Raw genomic sequence first — 23,379 nt, forward strand, 5'->3', positions numbered from 1 at the left:
CTGAACAGCCCTGGGAGTGGGGTGGAGGGGGCTGGGTCTCTGTGATCTGGCAGGGGGGAAAGGACACTTGGGTGTGACACTTTACGATGAGTAGAACTGCCTTCAAATCCTCCGCAAAGGAGAGGTCCTCATAAAACATAAATCAGAGTGACGCCCTCCTCTACTCAAGGCCCACGATGGCTGCATCTCCCTGGGTCAAAGCCAGGTCCCTGCTGGGCCTTCCAGGCCTTCCATTATCTGAGCCCGTTTCCTCTCTGGCCTCGCCTCCCACCACTCCACTCCCCAGGCCCCATCTTCATCTCCTCTAGCCACTGTGGGTCTCGGCTGCTCCTCAAACATGCTAAGGACACTCCTACCTCAGGTCCTTTGTACCTGCTGTTCCCTTGGTCTGGCACACTCTTCCCCAGATATCAACAGGGTTTGTTCCCTCATCCCTTTGTCCAAACATCACCTCCAAGAGACCTTTCTCCTGGCTAACCTTCCTAAATTGCTACCACCAGATATTCCCCTACTGTGACCAGTTCCCCTAGTTGGTTTCAATATTTCTCCCAGCGCTTCTCTTCTGTATGACCATATAACTCCTGTCTTATCACGTCTCCCCCACACTGGAATGGGGGCTCCACGATAGCAGCGTTTTGTCTGCTGTGCTCATCGCTGTCTCCCCAAAACTTGCAAGAGTGTCTAGGGCATAGTTGCATCACACTAAATATTAAAGGGAATGAAATTCCAACTCAACTAAAGCGTCATTTCAAGCACCTCACAAAATCTCAGTGTCTTCATCTGTAAAATGAGCTCCCATTATCTCCCTTCCAGGGGCTTATGGGAGGTCATTTAAGGAATGTAGAAATGGCTTTGGGATTTGTACTTGGCGGGAGGTGAAATGTGACCTAGTGACTTGGGGGCTGGTCAAGCCTGGGGTCAAATCTAGGCTCTGTCACTTAATCTCTCTGTGACCCCAGGAAAATCCTTTCCCCTCTCTGAGTCCTGGTGTCCTCACTGGTAAAATGAAGCAAGTAGAGGTGCCCTTCACAGGGCCTGGGTACTAGATGGCACCTGTGGGGTGCTTCAGGCAGGGTCTGGCCAGTTGTGAGCCGGATCTTGACCACCTCTTGGAGGACCCTGGCCTGACAGTTCCTGTGTGCAGGCATGGATGTGGTGGAAGGTGTTGGGGCCTCCTTTCTTCACTGGGCCTCCCCTTCTTCCTCCTTACCACGGACTGAAGGGGAGGGTGTCAGGGCTCTCTGGACCTGCTATTTCCCTGCAGAAGGTTGAGGTGCTGGGGGCGGAGGGGGAGGCAAGGCTGGTGCTCTCCTTTCTGGGAGCTAAAGGCCCTTCAGCCCTTATGCTACTGGCCCCTCCTCCCTCCTTCCTCCTCATCCCCCATGATCTCAGCAGGGAACAGGGCACCAGGAAACTCCTGCAGCCTCACCTCTTCCTCTTCCTTCCTTCTGCTCCAGGTGCAGCCTGCCTCCTAGGGGGTAGGGGAGGGACACCATCTACCTCAGCTTAGACCACTCCCTGAACAGCCACTGAGATGACCCCCTTGGGACACTCGGGAATGGGGCCCCAGTCTTGCTCAGTGGCAGTTCTCAAATATCCTCCTCTCCAAACTGTATGTATCATCAGAGACCATTCCAGTCCCATCTGGGCTGCTGAGAGATTGAGGCCCAGAGTAGGGCAGGGCAAATCTGAGATCATACAGGCAAAGCAGCTCTCCGGGATGCAGGGCTGGGCTTCAGGGGCTCCTGGAAGAAACGTTTAATTCCCGGCCTCCTGCTTGGTCTGGAGGGCAAGTGGGACACTGGGTCTTAGGACACCAGGAGGGGCCTCAATAGAATCTGCTAACCCCACCCCCCTCAGGACCACTGGACACTCTGGATGATTGGGGGATGGAGGGCAGTCTGTTTCCTCTGCCAGCTGTGGGGCAGGCCTGATGCCGGAGGCACTGCCAGGACCACCAGGGCCCCTGCTCACAGGGTGGAAGCCTGGGTCCTAGACTGACATCCTCAAGGTTTCTCAGGACCATCCTTCCCAGAGACCCTGGCCCTATTGGAGGGGAACGGGCTGCCCAGCCTTTAAGGGCACGAGCCAGGAAGGTGAACTTCTAACCTTCCACACTGTTGGCAGGCAAGTAAATCGGACCTTTCCTCATCTGTAAAATGGGGATGATAATAGTGCCCCTCTTCTGGGACTGTTGTGCGGAGTAAATGCCCAACCTGTGCAAGGACAAGGCAGGGACAGAATTACACCAAAAGGAAACTTAAAAGTCCCTGATGCTAACAGGGTATCCTGCTTTGTTGGTTGCCCCAAGGGCACTGATTTCCCCTCAAACCATTCCCAGCCCCGCAGGCCCTCCTCAGGCCCAGCTCAGTCACTCACCCTCTGGGTCCCAGTGCGGGGCATCTTCGTCCCACTGCAGTCATGGTTCCCCGCGGTCACTGCCTGCAGCCTGGACACTTCCTCAGCCCGATGGCTCCCGCCTTTCTCAGGCCACGGAGCTGTGGAGCTCAGTGCAGTACTTCGGGGGCGGAGCCTGACCTGTAGACCACGCCCCGGACACGCCCCTCGTCCTCGGCCGGGGGCCGCTCCACAGCTTACACCTCCCGCCGGGAAGGACACGCCCCGCCTCCAGCACGCCCCTCCGCCTCCTGTCTCGCTCCGCCCTCCCTCATCTGTCCGTGGCCCGGGCCGGGAAGGCCACGCCCCCCGAGCACACCCTTCCTCCTCGGCCCGCCCGGTTCCAACGCCAGCTTCCCCCGACAGCTCGCCTTGCAGCCTGAAAAGGCCACGCCCCTAGACACGCCCCTCCATGCGCCCCGCTTCTGCAAACTCCCAATGCACATCTCAGACCTTAGGATGCCTCAGAACGGCGCAGAACCTATCAGGCCCTCTTCCTCACATACAATCCTTGCTCCTCGGGGCGCCTGGGTGGCTCAGTCGTTAGGCGTCTGCCTTCGGCTCAGGTCATGATCCCAGAGTCCTGGGATCGAGCCCCACGTCGGGCTCCCTGCTCCGCGGGAAGCCTGCTTCTCCCTCTCCCACTCCCCCTGCTGTGTTCCCTCTCTCGCTGTGTCTCTGTCAAATAAATGAATAAAATCTTCAAAACAAAACAAAACAATCCTTGCTCCTCCACGCCCAAGTACGGCTGAACTAAGGAGGGGGATGGCAGAAGACGGCAGCCTGGAGATATCAGAGACGAAGGAAAAGCACTTACTCTTTGTGGTGTACCAAGCACTGTGCTAATATTTTACAAGTCCTGTATGTTATTCTTGAATTCTCATCACTGCCCTACAAGGTAGGTGCTCTCATTATGCCTTTCTATCCGACGAGGAAACTGAGGCTCAGAGAAGGGAACAGACTTACCCAAGGTCATGCAGTCAGTAAGGGGCAGAGTCTGGGCTGGATTCATCCTGCAGCTTTACAAAGTCTTGCTCCCCCGTTGAACAGAGGTCTAGACTCAATTACCCCAGTGCACAGAAGCTGTGCTTGGTGTCTCAGGGAAAAGCCATTGAAGAGAGGTTTATTTTTGCTCAGCTGGGGCCTTTTTCTTCTTTATTTCAAGAAGCACATCTGACTAGTGCGGTTTAGACACAGGCTGTGAGAGTTGAAAAGCTGGAGACTGCAATGGATGGGACTGAGGAGTCTCCCAAGGGCATGAAGCACACAGCTGCAGGGTTTCAAAGGTGGTCTGTACAGTGTGAGAGGTGAGTGTGCAGCCACAAGCAGCAGGCGGTTTTCTGCTCAAATCTAGCTCTGCCACCTTGGCTGAGTCTCATTTTCCCCATCTGTAAGATGGGACTAACGACAGATGCTTTTACAGAATTGTCTGTGAGTAACATTGGTTTTGACACCCAGTAGAATGGGTGCTTCCTAAATGGGAGCTAGGGTCATATCATCACTATTTGTATTTTTCATGAACTCAACTTACCCTATAACTAAGTTAAGTGGCACCCAGGGGAGCAGTGTTGTCCAGCAGAACTAAAGGTGGTGATTTGGGTGGGGGGGCCCTGGGCAGGGATCCAGTGATTGGGTTTGGGACCCAACCAGCTGTGGAAGGCCCCTGCTGGAGGCTGCCTAGGGCAAGTCAGGTGGATCTTAGTTCAAATCCCACCTTGTCATTCGCCAGATGTGCAACCTGACTGGGGCAGATGACTTTCCCTCTCTGAATCTCAACTTCCTCGTCTGTCATATGGAAATAACAGAATCTCCTCCCCAGTTGTTTTTGCTTAGTTTTGTTTTACATATTTTATTTATTTGTCAGAGAGAATGAGAGAGAGGCAGGCAGAGGGAGGAGCAGGTTCCCCGTTGAGCAAGGAGCCTGATATGGGACTCGATCCCAGGACCCTGGGATCATGACCTGAGCCGAACGAAGGCAGACGCTTAACCGACCGAGCCACCCAGGTGTCCCTTGTTTTGTTTTTTGAGAATTAATTGCAAGTGAAGGATGAAGCACAGTGCCTGGTCTGTAGTAAGCACTTGATTAATGCGTAGGGTTTTTATCCCCCCCCCCCCGCTGTGTGTGTCGGGGGGGGGGGGGGGGTCCTCTCCAGGCTCTATTGGCAGGAGGCTTGGAGACACCATTCCTGCAGGTCCCACCCTCCCCCTCCCCTGGTGGGCACCTACCTTTCTGGAGGCACATTCCTGGGGGCTCTTTCTTCTTTTCTGTCTGCCCTGGGATCCTCAGGCTTTTCCATGGGGCCCATTGCAGAAGGGTTGGGTCCCACTGCTGGCGTGTCCTCCAGGGGGACATTGGTCCCCACCACCACCTCCTTGGCTGCCTCCACGCCTGGAGGGTTGGGCAGACCTTGGGGCACCAAGTGGGGTTCTGGGTCCACCTCCTTGGTCTCCTGGGTAGCCTGTTGGTCCCGAGCCTTCTTGGTGCTGAGACGAGGCATGGTGCCCATGTGGCTGTACATGTCGCTGGAGCGGGCATAGGCTAGGGGGCTTTTGGGGACAGTCACCATGTCATCCTGTGTAGCCTCAAAGGGATCAGGCTCCAGATGGGACCCGAGACTGATGGTGGTTGAGGACCGTTTCAGAGTGAAGGACCGAGGGAGGCTGGAGAGACTCCCGATGCCCTTGAGCTTGAAGAACTCTGGTTGGGGGTTGGGGGTTGCGGGGGAGAAGAGGAGGGAAAGGAGTTAATGTCAGCAGCAATAATAATAACAATAAAAAATACCTGTCACTTCTCTTATTGAGGGTTCAGGGAGGGTCAGGGCTTCACAGACATTCCCTCTGTTATGGTATAACCCGGCAGCTCTAGAATCACGGAGCCCTGGGCTTCAATCTCTTCTCTTGCACATCTTAGCTTTGTGACCTTAGGCGAGTCGCTTGACCTTTCTGAGACCCATTCTCCACATCAGCAAAACAGAGACTGTAGTACCCACCTCCCGTGGGCAGCAGGGAGACTGAAGGAAAGCATGTAAATAACATAACAGCCTCCACAAGTAATGAAGATCATTATGATGGTGATCACAGTAAATGCCTCTGGTTGGTCAAATATGCTTCAAGCATCACCTCACTGAAGTCCCAGCACAGTTCAATGGCACAAGTTTAATTTCCCTTTTTGCAGATGACCAAGTGCAGGTTAGAGCTGTGGAAGGAACGGCCCCGAGGTGGCTTAGCCAGCAGGTGGAGCGTTTGTGTGCGTGGGGGAGGAGGAGCAGGGAGGGGGGCGTGTTTGAGCACCTGGGGCGGGGGATGAAATGAGAAGGGGCTTGTTGGGAGCCTGGGCAGCCCACTCTCTGAGGTTCTGTCCTTCCTGTCAGCTGAGCGCACGGTCCTGACTCAGGCGGCAGGGCTCGGTGATACCATCTCCTCCTTTCCGCAGGGGTGCGTGTGCGCTCCCTCCGCCCCGCCCCCAGCTGTGGGACTGCGCCTCCTCGAAGCCACCACCATCTGACAACCCTATGGCCTCCGGATGAGGGAAAAGGGAAAACCCTGGCATTTTCACTTCCTGGGCACCCTCTGCCTCCTCGGGTCCTCACCACTGTGTTGGAATATATAGGTAGGATGCCCCCATTGATGAGAGAGGAAACTGAGGCCCAGAGAGGGGAGGGACTTGCCCAGGGTCACACAGCAGGGCTGAGCCTGGATGAGGGCTCAGGGCTCTGGACTCGGGTGGGGTGTGTGTGTGTGTGTGTGTGTGTGTGTGTGTGTGTGTGTCAGTGTTCTGGAGCTTTCCTCCCAGCCCTGCCCACTCCCTACTTGGTCTTAGCCTCTGCCTTCTGACAAACACTGATTCTGATGCCCTGCTCTTAGAAAGCTATGCCATGGGCCAGAAATGTGCCAGTGCGAGGAGGGGGACCAAGAACTGCGGTTTCTTGGGCACCGGGGGGTCTGGAGGAAACAGTAGTGGGACAGTAGAGGGAACTCGAGGCCTGAATTTAGGGACATGGGATTGAGCCCTGCTCTGAAGCCCTATATGATCTCAGGCAAGTCTCTGGGCCCCAGTATTTTCATCGGAATGCAGTCATAATCCTGGCCCTGTACACCAGCCCCCTCCCACCCCCATGCCGGCAGACTGAAGGACTCAGGGGAAGCAGAAGTTTGCTGAGACCAGGAGGGGACCGCCCTGGGGAAATAGAGCCTTGGTGGCTGTGACCCCTCATCGAGTTGCACCAAGTCCCAGCGTCACTGATGCTGGGGACGTGGGACAGCATCCCATGGCACACCCACACACACTCCAGCCAAGTAACTTCCAACCCAGCACTTCCCGCCCCTCCCCCCTTCTCCCCCCCCCCCCCCCACCGTGTGAACCAGTCCCAGAGGCAGGGTGTGGAGTGTGTGGAAGTCTTCAGTTGCCCGGCCATGGGGTCCAAGAAAACCAGAGATGGACACACAGATGAATGCAGGGACAGAGAAACAGAAATGGGGAGAGTCAGAGACAAGAAACAGATGGAGAACCAAACCAGCAGGAGACAGAGAGAGCTACCGGGCCAGAGTGCTGGAGGGTTGGCAACAAGGAACCCAGAAGCAGGGAGCTCCGGAGAGGGGCAGAGATGGACAGAAAGAGAAACGGAAATGAGACCGTGATAAAGAAGCAATGCAGAGAGAGGCTGAGCTGGACGGACAGACAGAGGGATGAAGGGCAGTGCAAAGGGCACCCCAAACTCACTGAACTTTCTGCTGGCTTTCTTGGGCCCCTCCGTCATCTTGGCAAGTCGTGCAAAGCCCCTGGCCGGTGGGCAAGTGGCCACTCGCAGCTCAGGACATCAACGTTGAGGTTCCTCCCTCACCTCCCCTTCCCCTTTCTCGCACCCTCTCACTTGCTTCCTCTGTGTATTTTTAAACCAGTGAAACTCCCACAGCTCCACCCTCCCCATCCTCTCCACAGGGGGCGGGGGCCAGGGCCTCCCCCATTCTGGGCCCCTGGGGCTGCCTCCTCAGCCTTGGCTGGGGGTGGGGTGTAGGGGGGCAGGGAGCAGACCACAAGCCCATGGGACCTGGAGGGCCCTGGAGACAAACCACAGGCCCCAGGAATGGAGCCTGCTAGGTGGGGGGCTGTCAGGGGGTCTGGCCAGAGTCAGGCTGGCCCACAGGGCAGTTTGTTCTAAGCCTCGGTGTCTGGGGGAAGGACTGGCGGCAGCGAAGAGTTCTGTGGTTAGGCCTGGGGCCCTGGGACCACCCAAACCCAAATTCCAGCCTTGGCTGTCGCCATGTGATCCTGGCTGGGCCACTGACCTCCCTGAGCCTCAGGTTCCTCACTGTGAGCAGGGGGCATTGGCCACGCCTACCTCACAGGGTCTAGTGCTTGGTGCAAAGCCTGGCACAGAATGGGGGGCCACCAAGGCACGATCATTCCTTCTTAAGCCAGCGGCGACACGGTGATAATTTGGTCCACCACACCCATTGTACACACAGGGGGAGACTGAAGCGCAGGCAGGCAGAGGGATTGTCCCAGGTCATATGGCAGGTTGATGGCACAGACTGGGTTACATCTCCCCCCTTTTAGGTCCCTTAGCCCACAGCCTGGTGCTTTTCCACCATACAGCGTGTGTGTTTGTGTGTGTGTGTCTTGCTCATGTGGGCAGGAAAGAGATGAGGAAATGAAAGTCCCCTACAAAGGTTGTTCCAGACACCTGTGGGGGCTGCCAGCAGCTGCTGGTGTTGAGGCGGCTACAAGACCCAGGGTTTCAAACCCCAGCTCTGTGTACTGCAAGCAAGTTACTGCTGCCTCTGAAGCCCCAGGCACCTGATCTCTAGAATGAGCACAAATGCAAGGGACACAGTTAAGTCACAGAGGCTCCAGCATGATTGGACATGCTTATCCTGGCCCCCAGGCTGGCAACCGGGCCTATGAGAGAGGGAGTCCAAGGTCAGATGGGGCCCTTCCTGCATCCTCTGTAAAAATAATGACTAACGTCTTCTGATCTCTTAGTACATTCCAGCCAGAGAGCTCAGTCCTCCTGCCCTAAGGGGTAAATGTTGTCTCTTGTCCCCATTTTACAGATGGGGAAACTGAGCCGCCACACCCCACCCCCCCTGCCGCCAAAGTCAACTGACCTGGAATTAGGACCTGCTTGTCCAGCTATGGAACCTGAAGTACTGACTTCCAGTCCCACAGCTCCTAAACCACCCCCCCCCCAACCCCGGCAGCTGGATGATGGGCCCTGGTGGAGGAAGCATCTGACTAAACCTTCTTTTTTTTTTTTTTTAAAGATTTTATTTATTTATTTGAGAGAGAGAATGAGACAGAGAGAGAGAGCATGAGATGGAAGAGGGGCAGAGGGAGAAGCAGGCTCCCCGCCAAGCAGGGAGCCCGATGTGGGACTCGATCCTGGGACTCCAGGATCATGACCTGAGCTGAAGGCAGTCGCTTAACCAACTAAGCCACCCAGGTGCCCATGACTAAACCTTCTTAATGGGGTGAGGGGGAACCTGAGGCCCTGAGGGGAAAAGGGACACACCCTATGAGACCAAGACAGCAGAGTCCTGCTCATAGACAGGCCTGGATGGGACCAGTGTGCAAAGTTCAAATGAAAGGATGGGGTTTCTGGGTCATGGACCTGGGAAGAAAAGGTCCTTCTACTGAGTCCTGACCATGAGCCAGGCATGGAGCTGTAAGCCTCCACAGATCATCCAGTGAGTCCCTACAACAGACCTGTGAGGCAAGTGTTGGTACTGTCCCATTTTACAGATGAGCAAACTGAGGCTGAAGAGGAGCAGAGACTAGACAGACAGACACCTAGGTGTCCTAGCTTCCAGCCTGGTGCTCCCTCCCACCTCCAGTTGTCAGGGGAGAGAGAAGGGCCTGCGGCCTGGTGGTAGCTAGGGGTCTTCCTCATGGAAGCAGAGGGTGGTTCCCCTGGCTTCTCTCCTGGGAGGCAGTCCCAGTGACTTGGGCTAAGTGCTGGGTTTCTGGCACTCCCGACTTACTGTGTGACCTTTCATGAGACACTTTACCTCTTTGGGACTCAGTTTCTATCCATGAAATAGGTTCACAGGAGCTCCCATTTCCAGAGGTTGTTGGGAGGATGAAAGGAGCAAATGTTGCCCAGGCTAATCTGCTGTGGCCTTGGCAGCCCCTGGTGGTTGTTGCTGAGGGGTGGGGGTGGTTCAGGCGGGGGGCAGATTGGCACAGGCCCAGAAGACCCCAGGGGAGAGCCCATGGTCCGAGAAAGCCAGGAGTCCCGGGCCGTGCTGAGTCTGTGTTGCTGTGGCTTGTGAGCTTTAGGCCAGTCCTGCCGTTGGCCTGGGCGCCAGGGCAGTGGCTGCGTCCCTGGGAGAATGAATGGGGCTCAGTGTGGCAGCTCCGCTGAGCTCAGAGCCCCCTTTGTGCTGCCTTGAGTGGCCGTTGGGAGTGCGGCTGGGGACCTGCTGGCGGGCGGCTGTCCCGCAGGCCCTCCTCAGCCTGCGTTGGAGGCCAGCCCAGAGCAGCCCGTGTGCTTCTAGCCCCGAACATACAAGTGCTTTCCTGCCTTCGGGCCTCTGCTTCAGCGGGACCCACCCCCGCAACGCTGCCCCCACCCCCGCCACCGCCCCACCAACTGGCTGCAAGTTTTGCCTCCATTGAATGACCCCAGTTCTAGATTGAGCCTAGATTGAGCCATAGTGCCCTAGGGAACCCTGCTTTGGTTTCTGTCCCCTCCCTCCTGCCCCTTTCCCCCAGTCTGTGACTCAGTGGCCTGCACTTCGGCCAGGTACGATTAGGGATTGGAATCCTTCAACTTCATAGTCAAAGGCACTGGACCCTGGCAAACCTGAGTTTAGATCCCATGTGCAGGACCCCGGGCAAGACAGGTCACCTTGCTGAGCCTTGTTTTTCCCATCAGTGAAATGGGACAAACACAACATCTCTCCCATGATCCTGTGGCAATGAAATAAAACATTTATCCTGAGAGTATTATCCATATTACATTCACTTGAGTCTTTATTTGCATGTTCCAGACAGACCGCCTGTTCCCTGAGAGAGGAATTGGCCCTCCGTATCCGTGTTGGCCCCGTGCCTGCCATACTGTTGGTCTCAGTCTTCTCCCGGCTTGACCCAGTTGTCTGGTATTGGGGGTTGTGTAGGCTGATGGTAAATGAGCCTGGGCTTTGTTTCTTGTTGTTGTTGTTGTTGTTTTCGGTTTTTTAAATTTTAAATAGGCTCTATGCCCAATGTGGGGTTTGAACTTACAACCCTGAGATCGAGTCGCATGCTCCACCCACTAAGCCAGCCAGGCACCCCGACCCTGGGCTTTGAAAGCAGAGACCTGGCTTTAAATCCCAGCTCCATAGCTTCCTGGCTGTGTGGCCTCAGGCAGGCCACATCATTACTCTGAGCCTCAGTTTCCTCTTCTGTAACTTGGGCCCAATATGAGCAACCTCCTAAGAGGGGCACTGTAAAGCTCTGGGGAAATGACACATAGCAACACAGGGCTGAGCCCAGAGTCAGTACCTAGCTGGTGCGGGCAGAATGTCCATGGCGTACAGGGCCGCAAGCATCACCCCGCCATCCTCGGTCTGGCCTCTCTGTATCCAGTGCCCCTTTGTCTCCTGGGACATCCCAGCAGCCAGGAACAGCCCACCCATGAGCCTGTCTTCTGCTTCCCTCCATATGCCCCCCAACCTGTCCCTGCTCAGGAGAGGAAAACAGAAGGTCTGGGCCAGAGTCAAACAGCTGGCCAGTAACTCCCTCTTCTACTCTGTGCCTGTTTCCCTGTTAAATGGCAGCAGGACCAGAGGCTCTCACAGAGTATGGTCAGTCAGTCAGCAAGCATTTACTGAGTCCTGGCCACATGCCTGGCTTGGCCAGCTTAGCTGATCCACGAAGCAGGAAACATTTTCCTCAAACCAGCAAATCAGAAGTCATCAGAGTCCGTGAGAAATCATTTCCAGCTAGGACCTAATTTCTTCGCACTTCCACCTGGATGATCCGGGACCCCATGGAGGGGCAGTGGGGGCTGCCTTCTGAAGGGCTCCTGACTGCTTCTGCCAGGGAGGGCCGAGGGCCCAAAGCTCTGAGGGGAAGTGACTGGCGGATGTTGGGGTTCAGGCCAGGGATGGTCGGGTGGAGGTGACAACATCACCGGAACATCTTCTGAGGCCTCTGCCCACAGGATGTGACTTAGGGAGAGCTCGTGGGAAACAGGCAGGGGCCCCAGCCTGAGAGTCTGACGGTGGAGGCCACCCCAGACACAGTACACCTCCAATACTACCATTCCCTCCCACGCCTCCCATGGGCATCCAGGATACCTAGGCCAGCGGTGTTGGGCCCTGGCTGTGCCCTAGCTCTGCCTCTGACATGCCTAAGTGCTCGGGCTTTGTGCCAGATTAACCTGGTTCAAATACCAATGTGGCTGCTGGCCAGCTCTTTGACCCTGACCAGGTGATGTTACCTCTGCGTTCCAGCGTCCTTGTGTGTACAGCAGAGGTGATCATAGTACCTACTTCCTATGGCACAGTGAGAATTGAGATAATTCTCAGAAAGTGCTGCATGTACGGCTTGGACCATTTATTTTCCCTCCACAAATTGTAATTACTACAATTTCCCTTCTTGCCCTCCCCACCCCTAATTTAGCCAATGGGCTCCCTGCTTCTACAGTGTACCCATGAAGCTGACCCCAGATCACTCCCTGACATGTCTCATGGCTGCCTAAAACCCTCGATGGCCTCACACTGCCCTCAGGAGGGGGCTCCCTAGTGCTCACCTGGCCCCCAAGGCCCTCCGTGGCAGGGCTCTCCCCCAGAACAGGGTCTCTTGGGACGCCAGGATAATCAGACCTGCTTCCTCCTACAAGGAGGCTGCAAGGCCCAGCCATGAAGGGTAAGGGCTGCCGGGCCACCCTGAGGGCTTCCTGCAGGGAGACAGATAACGGGGTACAATGAGGAGCACAGCCCCGAAGGCGGGAAGGTCCAAGGAGTTAGCAAAGCACAGGAGGGAGATTCCTGCCACCGTGGCCTGGGAGACAGCTGGAAAGAGCCTCAAATGTCACAGTTTGTGTTTCCCTGAAAGACAGCGGGGGAGGGAAATACAGGCAGAGCCCATTTTAGAACGACCTGGAAGGTGCTGTGAGGGGGACAGATGGAGAGGCCAGACTGGGAAGACCAGGACTCAGGACCTATCAGCAGAGGACTGGAGAGGAGGGGCAGACTGAAGGGGTGCAGAGATGGTAGAAAGAACTGATTTGCTGTGGGTTGATTGTTGAGTAGAGCTGGAGGAAGAATCTAGAGGCTCCTAGAGCCGGGGAGATATCAGGAAAATGCTGGGGAAGGGTTGGAGTAGGAGAAGGGTTGGAGTAGGGGAAGGGGGCATAGGGTCAGAGAAGGAGATGGGTGGTGGGCTTGGTGCCTGGCATACGGACAGCAGGCCTCAAACAGCACCATTGCTATACCTGGCCAGGCTGTAAATAGTCTGACTCAGGAGAATCCTCTTCAGAATCAGACAGACCAGGTTCCAGTCCCAGAGCTGTCACTCTGTGATCTTGGGTAAATGACCTCACCTCCCTGAACCTCAATGCCCTCTTCTGTAAAATGGGCTAGTCAACCTGCCGATGGGGCGGTTGATTCAGGATTCAGCAGGGTTCAGCAGGAATGCCCAGCAATTCCTGAGCACACAGGGGTTCTGGCTAAATGCTAACTATTTTTGTGATACCGACCCAGGCCGACCAGCCCAGGCGCAGCTCGGCGGGGATGGGGCTCCTGTGGGTTTCATCCCTGCCTTCCAGAAAACAGGGGGTCCAGAGCTGGAAGGCCCGGGCATTGCTCGCTCCCCCGCCTCCAGTGTCGCCGCGCCCCCTTGCGGCCGTCGGTTGCCATGTCAACGGCGGGTGGCTGGGGCCCGGGGAGGCGGCGGCGGGGGCCGTTCTCTCCTCCCAGGACCGGAGGCCGCTCCCTCGGCGCCTCCCGCCTTCGCCTGTGGAGGGGCACTCCGAGCCGGGGAGGAGAGGGCTCTCTGCGGCAGCTGACCTGTGGGGGTAAACTGAGGCACGCAGCGAGGCGCCCCGCAGCCAGGTGTCGAGCGCGGGGCCCCACCTCCGAAGGCGGAGGAGGGGCCGCGGGCGGTGACGCGCCGAGGGCGGCCGGCGGACAGCGGGCGGGCGGGCGGCGGCGGCGGCGGCGGCGGCAGGTGCGGCCGCGGAGGGTGGGAGGGAGGAGGGAGGGGGCGGGCGGAGGGGGAGGGGAGGGCGAGGCTGGGGCACCTCCCCCTTTATAACGCGCCCCCTCCCGGGCTCTCGGGCCGCCTCCTTGTCGGCTCTTCCCGTCTCGCCCCCTCGTCCGGCCGCCCCGGGCCCGGGCCCGGCCAGGGAGCCCCCCAGGCCGCGGCTCGGGGGCCGACGCCCCCGCCCGCCGCCCCGCGCAGCCCGGCGGAGGCGGCGCCGTCGGAGGAGGAGGAGCAGGGCACTGCGGCTGGCCCCGGATCGGGAGCCAGAGCGGCAGCGGCTTCGGCAGCAGCGGCGGCCCGGGCCGATGCAGCGGGACGCACCGCCCCGAGCCCCAGCCCCGGCGCCCCGGCTCCCCGCGCCCCCGATCGGGGCCGCCGCCAACAGTGGCGGCGGCGGAGGCGGGGGCAGCGGCGGCGGCGGAGGCGCCTCTGCAGCTCCGGCTCCTCCTGGCCTCCCGGGAACTACAAGTCCCAGGGGGCCTGGCGGCGGGCGGCGGGCGGAAGAGGCGGGGTCAGCGCCGCGAGGCCGGAAGTGGCCGTGGAGGCGGAAGTGGCGCGGCCGCGGAGGGGCCTGGAGCGCGGCGGCGGGACCCGGAGCGGGAGCGGCGGCGGCGGCGGCTGGGGGCGGCGGCAGCGGCGCGCTGGAGGCGGCCATGGCAAAGCAGTACGACTCGGTGGAGTGCCCCTTTTGTGATGAGGTGTCCAAATATGAGAAGCTCGCTAAGATCGGCCAAGGCACCTTCGGGTAAGGCTGCGCCCCCGGGGGACCGGGAACCCTGGGCCTGCACGCCTCAGGGCCGACGTCGGAACGCCCAGGGCCGAGCCCGAGGTGGTCGGGAAGCCCCGGAGTACCAGACGTGTCTCCTGGTCTCGCTAGGCCGCACCGCAGCCCGCCAGGGCCTGACGGAGCCGGCTGGCGGGGAGGAGCCTGAGGCCAGTGATGGGGGGCGGGGAGGGGTTGCAGAGAGGAGCCTGTGAGGGGATCGGGCTCTCCGAGAGACGCCTGGGTGAGGAGACTGAAGGGAGGAAGTAGAGCCTCGGGGAAGGACCGCAGATAGCGGGTGGCAGGGTAGGGGAGTGCCCTGGGTACCCGGCCCAGCCCCGCCCGGGGAATCCCTTTTTCCTGCCCTCCTCCTCTGGTGGGGGAAGGGCGGGCCCTGCCGAAACGGCCTGATGAAACCTCTTGGGTCTCCTTCTCGGCCTGCAGGGAGGTATTTAAGGCAAAGCACCGTAAGACCGGCAAAAAGGTGGCTCTGAAGAAAGTGCTGATGGAGAACGAGAAGGAGGGGGTGAGTATGGGCCGGGTGGGCGGGCCTGCCGGCTCCCCTGGGCACGGGCTTGGGTTTCCACCCTACTTGTGCTGGGGCTCTCGCCTCGAGAATCTGTGTGTGTGTGGTAGTTCGGGCATTTCTGTATTCCAGAGAACTTGACTTCTGAATTGGATTTTTTTATTCAAATATTTTAGAGCATTTGGTATTTCATTCTTAGGTAAATATGGTTGGGGCCAGGAGGGGGAGCTCATGCTTGCAGAGTGCACCTCGTTTCCTGAAGTTAGGAAGCCTTTAAACAGTGCCACCACTGTTTTGGTTTATTGTCTCACACCAGCTGCTTGAGGGGCACATACTACTCGTACACCCATTTTACAGATAAAACGTCTGAGGCAGCTGATTTCAGAGCCCATGACCTTACTCTTTTTTTCCCACCTGTGTACCTTAATATGGACCCCATGGCTTGTTCATTGGTCTGTAGTTCACTCACTCACCTCTGACCGTCCTGTGTTTCTCCTGCCCAGTTCCCCATTACAGCCTTGCGGGAAATCAAGATCCTCCAACTTCTAAAACATGAGAATGTGGTCAACTTGATTGAGATTTGTCGAACCAAAGGTATGTGGTCTGGCTCTTGCCCCCATTTTCAGATGGGGAAAATGAGACTTACAGTCTAAGGCTTTGTTTGCAAAGTTGGAAGTGGACACACCTAAATTGCCTCTTCTTAACCCAGACATACCAACTGTGACTGCTGTCTCGGGTCCCTTCATCGTAGCTGTTGCTGCCCCAGGGCCTGCCACAGCACCCCGCCCAGAGGAGGCACTCAGGAAATAGTTTTCCAGTGAAGGAATGCACAGCCGGATATCCGAGTGTCCACGGGTTGGAGGGGTGGAAGCTGGTTGTGGGAAAATGAGTTGCACGTGGGGTTTTTTACTTTCTTTTTCTCCCCCCTCCCCCCATTCTTCCCATCTCAGCTTCCCCCTATAACCGCTGCAAAGGCAGTATATACCTGGTGTTTGACTTCTGCGAGCATGACCTTGCTGGGCTGCTGAGCAACGTCTTAGTCAAGTTCACGCTGTCCGAGATCAAGAAGGTCATGCAGATGTTGCTCAACGGTCTCTACTACATCCACAGAAATAAGGTGGGGGTCAGAGTGGGGAAAGGGACCGAGGCTTGGGTTGGCCTTGGCTCCCACTGCTGGGTGGGTGTGACTGAAGGGTCCCCGGAAGCCTGATTGAGCCCTCTCACGCTTCCTGCAGATCCTGCACAGGGACATGAAGGCAGCTAATGTGCTCATCACTCGCGATGGGGTTCTGAAGCTGGCCGACTTTGGGCTGGCCCGGGCCTTCAGCCTGGCCAAGAACAGCCAGCCCAACCGCTATACCAACCGTGTGGTGACGCTCTGGTACCGACCCCCGGAGCTGTTGCTCGGTGAGGACTCCCGAGCGGGCGGAGGGGGGCAGGGGCTGGGCACTTACCCAGCCTCCGTCCCCCACTGCCAGGGCTTCTTGAGCCACCGGCCCCGGGGCGTTGCGTCTCAGGAGGCTCTCGGGCTCAAGGGGCCCTCCTGGTGCGCTCTTCTTCCCAGGGGAGCGGGACTACGGCCCCCCCATTGACCTGTGGGGTGCTGGGTGCATCATGGCGGAGATGTGGACCCGCAGCCCTATCATGCAGGGCAACACCGAGCAGCACCAGCTTGCCCTCATCAGCCAGCTCTGTGGCTCCATCACCCCTGAGGTGCGTGGCCAGGCTGCCTGGGCCCCTGGTCCCCACAGGATGCAGAGATCCAGAAGTCCTCCTGGCAAGGGAGGAGCGGGGAGCGGAGTAGAAGGAAAGCTCTGGACAGGTGGCTGGTGGACGGACAGGGCCTGCTCTTTAGAGCCTCGCGGGCTATGCTTGAGTCTCGCCCCCATCACAGTTCGTGGCCTTGGGGAGGGCATTTGAATCCCTCACCTCGGAGCGGACTTTCTCTTCTGTGGAACAACCATGCCTATATCAGGCTTGGTGGATGTATTCCAGGTGACTGTATAAAAGGGCCTGGCACTTGGGGTGTGCCAGGTACATGGTCACTGCTGCTTTTACCTTGGAGAGGTCAAGTTTGCCCTCCAAGGGTGGTCTGGGAGCATCTGAATGGGAAAGTTTTAGTCCCTTCGGGTGCCTAGCCAGGGGACAAGCCACGCACCCCCTGAATTAACACCCATCTTGTCTCCATGTCTCCTGCGCAGGTATGGCCCAATGTGGACAAGTACGAGCTGTTTGAGAAGCTGGACCTGGTCAAGGGCCAGAAACGGAAGGTGAAGGACAGGCTGAAGGCCTATGTGCGAGACCCCTACGCGCTGGACCTCATCGACAAGCTGCTGGTGCTGGATCCCGCACAGCGCATCGACAGTGACGACGCCCTCAACCACGACTTCTTCTGGTCAGACCCCATGCCCTCGGATCTCAAGGGCATGCTGTCCACCCACCTGACGTCCATGTTCGAGTATCTGGCGCCGCCGCGCCGGAAGGGCAGCCAGATCACCCAGCAGTCCACCAACCAGAGCCGCAATCCCGCGACCACCAACCAGACGGAGTTCGAGCGAGTCTTCTGAGGGCCAGCTGCCCGTGCTTTTCGTTAGGGTGGTTCTATTCTTTCTTCTGCTTTGTGACTTGGACTGTGGAGATGATGGGGCATCTGAGTTTTCTCTAGTGCTTATTTCATTTCATCCCCACCCTGGGGCACTGGGAACACCAGCTGAGCGGACTGGAGGAAAGCTTTGGCTGAGAGGCCAGGAGGGCACTGGGGTGCCTCGCCGTGTTCCTTGGCTTTCCATTTACCTTCAGACAGGAATGGGGTGGGAGGAGAGGCACACCCCACCAGTGACTTTCTAAGAGTTCCCAGCATGATAGGAGGAAGGGACAGGTCCCTTGCCTGTCGCCAGCCCTCCTCTCAGGATGAGAGACTTGTGTGGGGGACAGAACTGGCCCCAGGAGTGGGCCACTCTTGGTCCGACCCTCAGAAGCCCTGGGGCTGGCAAAAACTTGGTTTTTTCAATAGAGAATTTTATCGTGTTTCATTTGTTCAGTTTGGAGACATCCCTGGACACCGTTTGGTCAGTTACAATTAAAGTTGACTTTTTTTTCAGTAAGTGGCTGCGTGCTGTGTTCTGTGTTCAGACCCCCAGCTCTTCACCCTGTGGCCAGCACAGTGGGCCTAACAATTGGGATTTGATTTGTCAAGTCTTGATTGTTTTCTTCATCCCAGTTCATGTCCCCGGACATAATTGCAGAGGACTTTTGTCTTTTGAGTACCTTCCAGAACACTTGTCCTGCTCCACCAAGGAGCGGGCGCTATTATGCTCCCTTGCTCCTGTCCCTCGGTGTCTGAGGGAGAGGGAAGACAGGGACAGGGTCTCGGCTCCCCGGAGAGGGAACCAGGGAGAGTCTACTGTGTGCCCTGGCTCGCCTGACGTGCTCGAACTTGACTCATGAGCACAGGAGGCTGCAGAAGGCTCTCCATCAGCGAGTGACAACAGATCTGTAACTTGCGAAGGTCCCTCAGGCTGCTGAGCAGTGGGAGGCCTAGGGGAGGCAAGAGAGAAAGGACCAGAGCCATTGGAGGATGATCTCCAGGGTCTTGGGGAGGTGGCAGTCACTTGGATTAGGATGGCGAGTGAGCAGAAGGACAGAACAGTGGGAAGGTTGAGGTGTCACATGTCAGAGCTATAATCCTTGGAGAAGAAGCACATTTTGGTGGATACATTTGCTGTGAGTGTGAAGCTGGGGACAGACACATTTAAGGCAAATTCTACATTCGTGTCACGGGAGGAGGCCTTTTGAAGGAGGACCCCGAAGGAAGGTTGGCAAAACTTTAAACCAGAACTGTCTCTGTAGAAATTGACCCAGATCTCCAGATCTCAACTTCACAAAGACCAGAAGTTTAAAAAAAAAAAAACAAAAAAACTAAACTTCTGACTAGTGTTTCAGTTTGTCAAGGCTGCAGTAGAAAATCACACCGTCACACAGACAAGGTGGTTTACAACAGAAATTTATTCTGTCACAGTTCCAGAAGCTAGAAGTCTGAAACCCAGGTGTCAGCAGGGTTCATCAGCGGGGCTCTGCCAGAGAATGTTCCATGCCTGTCTCCTAGCTTCTGGTGATGGCTGGCAGTCCTTGGCTTTTCTTGGCTTGTAGATGAACCTCTCCAATCTCTGCCTCTGTCTTCACCCTGTGTTCTGCCTTCTGTGTGTGGCTGTCTAATAAGGACACCAGTCATTGGATTTAGGATCCACCTTGATCCGGTATGATCTCATCTTAACCAGCTACATCTGCAAAGACCTTTTAAAAAAATACATATATATATATGTACATACATATATATATATATTTTTTTATTTGAAGGAGAGAGAGAGTGAGCAAGAGAAAGCACAAGTGGTGAGGGGTGGGGAGCAGCAGAGGGAGAGGGAGAAGCAGATTCCCCACTGAGCAGAGAGCCTGATGTGGGGCTCGATCTCAGGACCCTGAGATCATGACCTGAGCTGGAGGCAGACACTTAGCTGACTGAGCCACCCAGGTGCCCCTGCAAAGACCTTTTTATTTATTTTTTATTTTTTAAATATTTTATTTATTTATTTGACAGAGAGAGATACAGCGAGAGAGGGAATGCAAGCAGGGGGAGTGGGAGAGGGAGAAGCAGGCCTCCCGCGGAGCAAGTAGCCCAATGCGGGGCTTGATCCCAGGACCCCGGGATCATGACCTGAGCCGAAGGCAGCCGCTTAAGCAACTGAGCCACCCAGGCGCCCCGCAAAGACCTTTTTAAATAAGGTCACATTCTGAGGTTCCAGGTGGACATGGGCTTCTATTCAACTCAACACACTAGCAAGTAATCAAATCCATATGGAAACAACTGTGAGGTGTCCTAATGGCTATTGAGTCAATAGTTTGTTTTTTTTAATGATTTTTAATTTATTTGCATGCAGAGGGAGGGGCAGAGGGAGAGGGAGACAATCCCAAGCAGGCTCCACACCCAGTGTGGAGCCGGTTGGGGGGCTTGATTTCATGACCTAGAGACTATGACCCAAGCCGGAACCAAGAGTTGGACACCCAACCAACTGAGCCACCCAGGCGCCTCTCAAGTCAGTAGGTTTTTTGGTTTTTTTTTTAAAGATTTTTATTTACTTATTTGACAGAGAGAGACATAGTGAGAGCAGAAACACAAGCAGGGGGAGTAGGAGAGGGAGAAGCAGGCTTCCCGCGGAGCAGGGAGCCTGATGTGGGACTCGATCCCAGGACCCTGGGATCATGACCTGAGACGAAGGCAGACGCTTAACGACTGAGCCACCCAGGCGCCCAAGTCAGTAGGTTTTTGTTGTTTTTTTTTTTTTTAAGATTTTATTTATTTACTTGACAGAGAGAGACATAGCGAGAGCAGGAACACAGCAGGGGGAGTGGGAGAGGGAGAAGCAGGCTTCCCGTAGAGCAGGGAGCCGATGTGGGACTCGATCCCAGGACCCTGGGATCATGACCTGAGCCGAAGGCAGACGCTTAACGACTGAGCCACCCAGGCGCCCCCAAGTCAGTAGGTTTTGAATGACCTAACTGATGAGGGAAAACTCACGGGGCTGGCCAAAATTGTCAGAGGTGTGGTTTTTTCTCTGAAGGATAAAGAAAGCTGCTGTGAGAGAGGCTCATGTTCTCTGACCAGCAGTTCCTCTTACAGAAGTTTCCACTGACACACAGTGACAGCCCATTACCTCATCGAATCCTCACTACCAGCCCAGTAGTTTCATTCCTTCATTCAGCGTGTATTTATTGTCTGCATCTTCCAAGGACCAGACTTTTCTAGACTTAATAGTTAATAAGCCGTGGCCACCCCCACCTCTATGGAACTCACATTCTAGTAGGTTCGAACTAGTCTGATGGGAAAGATTGTGTGGCAAACGATAAAGTGGAATAAGAAGGGAAAAGAGTGGGAGTCAGTGGAGGGGCTCAGGGTGACAGGGGAGAGCAGAAATCCCAAGAGAATGGGGCATATGGGGGGACTAGAGGGTCGCACAAGTGCCAGGATCCAAGGCTAGGAAGTTTTCAGAGAGCCTTGTGCGGAGGGGGACGCACGTTTCAAAAGGTCCCAGTGACTATGTTGGAAAAAACAGAGCTGGAAGCCGGGGGAGCAGTTTGGGCTGCTGGAATAATCCAGGCATGAGGTGATGGCGGCTTGGGCCGGCCTGGTGATGTAGCTGTTGGCATGTGTGTTGATTTATGCGTGGCTGTGAGGGCAGGTCTGTTTTCAGGTTGGATGTGAGTGTGAATGAAAGTAGTCCAGTGAGTCCCAGCTTTGCTGGAGGGAGAGCGGGGCTGCCATCTGAGAGACCGGGGAGGCTGTAGGAGGTCAGGCCAGGGCGTGGATGGCCCAGCATGGTAAGATGAAGAGGACAGATGGACAGCCACTTGAGTTGGCAGGTGTATATCTAAGGCTGGCTCAGGGCCCCCAGAATCTGGGCTGGGGGCACACTTGGGGGAGCTGCCAGTGCCATGGTTGGGAAAGGTCCAGGGCAGGAGGAGATCACATGGCAAGAGGGGAGAATGGAGATCGCGGTCTCCTGGGCCCTCCAGTGTTCAGAGGTCCTCAGGGAATCAAGAGCAGCACCGATGAGGTAGGAAGGGAGCAGAGGGAGAGGGTGTTCTGGGCAGGAGGGAGTGGTGGCTTGGACAAGCGCCACTGATAGGTCTAAACAGTGGAGTGAGGGCTGACCATCAGGCGGAGCCACGTTGGGGTCAGTGGTGGGTGCTTCGGATGAAGGCCTGCCGAGAGCAGTAGGATTACTGGAGATCGAAGGGAATCCAAGACGGGAAACAGCAGCATCTACTGTAAAGGAGGAGTAGGGATCCAACTAGTCTTGGGTAGTCTCAGACGAGAGCCATGATGTCGTGGAATGACCCAGGAAAGACACACGGCACATGTTGATTCTCGTCCTATAGACAGAAGGGCCATGTGGCCAAGTGTTCAGTGGCCAAGCAAGGGCTCCTCCCCTAACCCGTTCTCTGCTACCTCCTCCCAGTGGGTCCATGACCTTCAGGGCAGCTCTGTGTGTGTGGAAAAGCTGGGAAAACCTCTGTCGGCTTCAGTAAGTTCAAGCAGCTCCTCACCTTCAGCGTATGTCCAGACCCGGGACTCACAGGTCGGGGTGGGCGCCGCTAAGCATGAGGCTGCTGGTTGGGACTCGGGCAGCACTCGCAGAGCGCAGGCCCACCATGGAATGCGAGGCAGCTGTGAAAAAGGATGTGGACGCATGCGCACGGGGACAGAAAGATGTTCCAGAAACAACCGGTGGAAAGAGCGGTTAATAAAATATCTATTGCTTGAACTCATTTTATACCGAAAACGAGGACTCACACGAACACATTACCTGTGGTTATTCTGGATGGTTTTGTCCTTCGTGTTTCTCTGTGTTTTCTCCTATTTCCTGAATTCATATTTTCACTCATGCAGTCAAACCGTATTTTATTTATTTTATTTTTTTAAGATTTTATTTATTTATTTGACAGAGACACAGCGAGAGAGGGAACACAAGCAGGGGGGAGTGGGAGAGGGAGAAGCAGGCTCCCCGCTGAGCAGAGAGCCTGATGCGGGGCTCGATCCCAGGACCCTGGGAAGGCAGACCTGAGCCGAAGGCAGTCGCTTAACGACTGAGCCACCCAGGCGCCCTCAAACCGTATTTTAAGCCAACAAAGCAGGCCCTAAGCCCTGGAGCTGCTGGCTCCGAGCTCCCCCAACACAGAACTCCCCCAAGAGGGGGCTGGACTAGCCAGCCTCAGACCCTGGTGCGCTGGAGGGGTTGCCCCGGTGGAGGGGGCTGGCTGGGAATAAAAGCTCCCAGGGGGCAGGGCCGCGTGGGGCATTCCCCTGCGGCACCTAGAGGAGGGCCTGGCATCTGCGAGTCCCCACTACCACACTGAGTCAGCCCACACAAGCAGTGATTGAAGAGGCCGTGTCTTGTCAGGGGGAAAGGCCTCCTCCAGCTCCTTTGGGCCGGCTCTCCGTGTCACCTGGTAGGCCGGGAACTCGGTCTGTGTCCTGGCTCCTTTTTGAGCACATGATTTGGTGAAACACAGCTTCTCCCCCACAGCAGGCTCTGACTCCTCAGGTCAAGGGTGCCTGGGTGTCCCCTTGGGGGTGGGGACTGCACGCAGGGCCGGCGCAGAAACGGCCCTAACCATAAGTGGAGGTGGGCTGTGATAACAGAGGCCAGATAAGGCCAGCCCCAGGGTCTGGAAGTTTTCCAAGTGCTCCCCTGCCTGCCCACTCACCTATTTAACCTTCCCCAGGCTATTATTTAACTTGGGAGATTCCCGGGAGAGGTCCCTCCCTGGGCCGATCCCAGGATGAGAGCAGACACCTATCAGGTAAGACTGTCCTCCCCGCACACAGGGGAGGCCTGGGCCAAGGGGCAGGGAGAGGGAATCCCCAATATTCCCCCTCCTCTCTCTGGCCCAGCTGAACCTCAGGCGGAGCAGGCTTGACAGAGGTGCCCTCGCCCATGAATCACT

At 56.6% G+C, this 23,379-nt stretch overlaps 2 protein-coding genes across 4 annotated transcripts in view; one reads left to right on the forward strand and one right to left on the reverse strand.

Moving 5' to 3' along the window:
* Positions 1-7,420, reverse strand: part of SH2D3C (SH2 domain containing 3C) — a 29,136-nt gene extending 21,716 nt beyond the window's left edge. The window contains exons 1-2 of one of the 3 annotated variants that reach the window (XM_045883188.2): positions 7,118-7,420; positions 4,624-5,095 (exon numbers count right to left, since the gene is read on the reverse strand). In XM_045883188.2, coding sequence (XP_045739144.1) covers positions 4,624-5,095; positions 7,118-7,154 — 509 coding nt within the window. In that variant the 5' untranslated portion in view covers positions 7,155-7,420. Of the gene's footprint in view, positions 1-2,379; positions 2,538-4,623; positions 5,096-7,117 lie in introns of those variants that run through there. The other 2 variants (XM_045883189.3, XM_045883190.3) reach the window with 2 other exon arrangements.
* Positions 7,421-13,624: 6,204 nt separating this feature from the next.
* On the forward strand, positions 13,625-17,981 carry CDK9 (cyclin dependent kinase 9). Its single transcript, XM_045883194.2, has 7 exons — positions 13,625-14,333; positions 14,796-14,877; positions 15,381-15,471; positions 15,828-15,994; positions 16,113-16,284; positions 16,442-16,590; positions 17,079-17,981. The coding sequence occupies exons 1-7, from the start codon at positions 13,894-13,896 to the stop codon at positions 17,442-17,444; spliced, it is 1,467 nt and encodes a 488-aa protein (XP_045739150.2). The 5' UTR covers positions 13,625-13,893; the 3' UTR covers positions 17,445-17,981.
* Positions 17,982-23,379: the final 5,398 nt, after the last annotated feature.

The sequence above is a fragment of the Mirounga angustirostris genome, unplaced genomic scaffold, assembly GCF_029215605.1.
Source record: "Mirounga angustirostris isolate CCGP_5_RB_7025 unplaced genomic scaffold, mMirAng1.0.hap1 SCAF_15, whole genome shotgun sequence".
NCBI lineage: Eukaryota > Metazoa > Chordata > Mammalia > Carnivora > Phocidae > Mirounga > Mirounga angustirostris.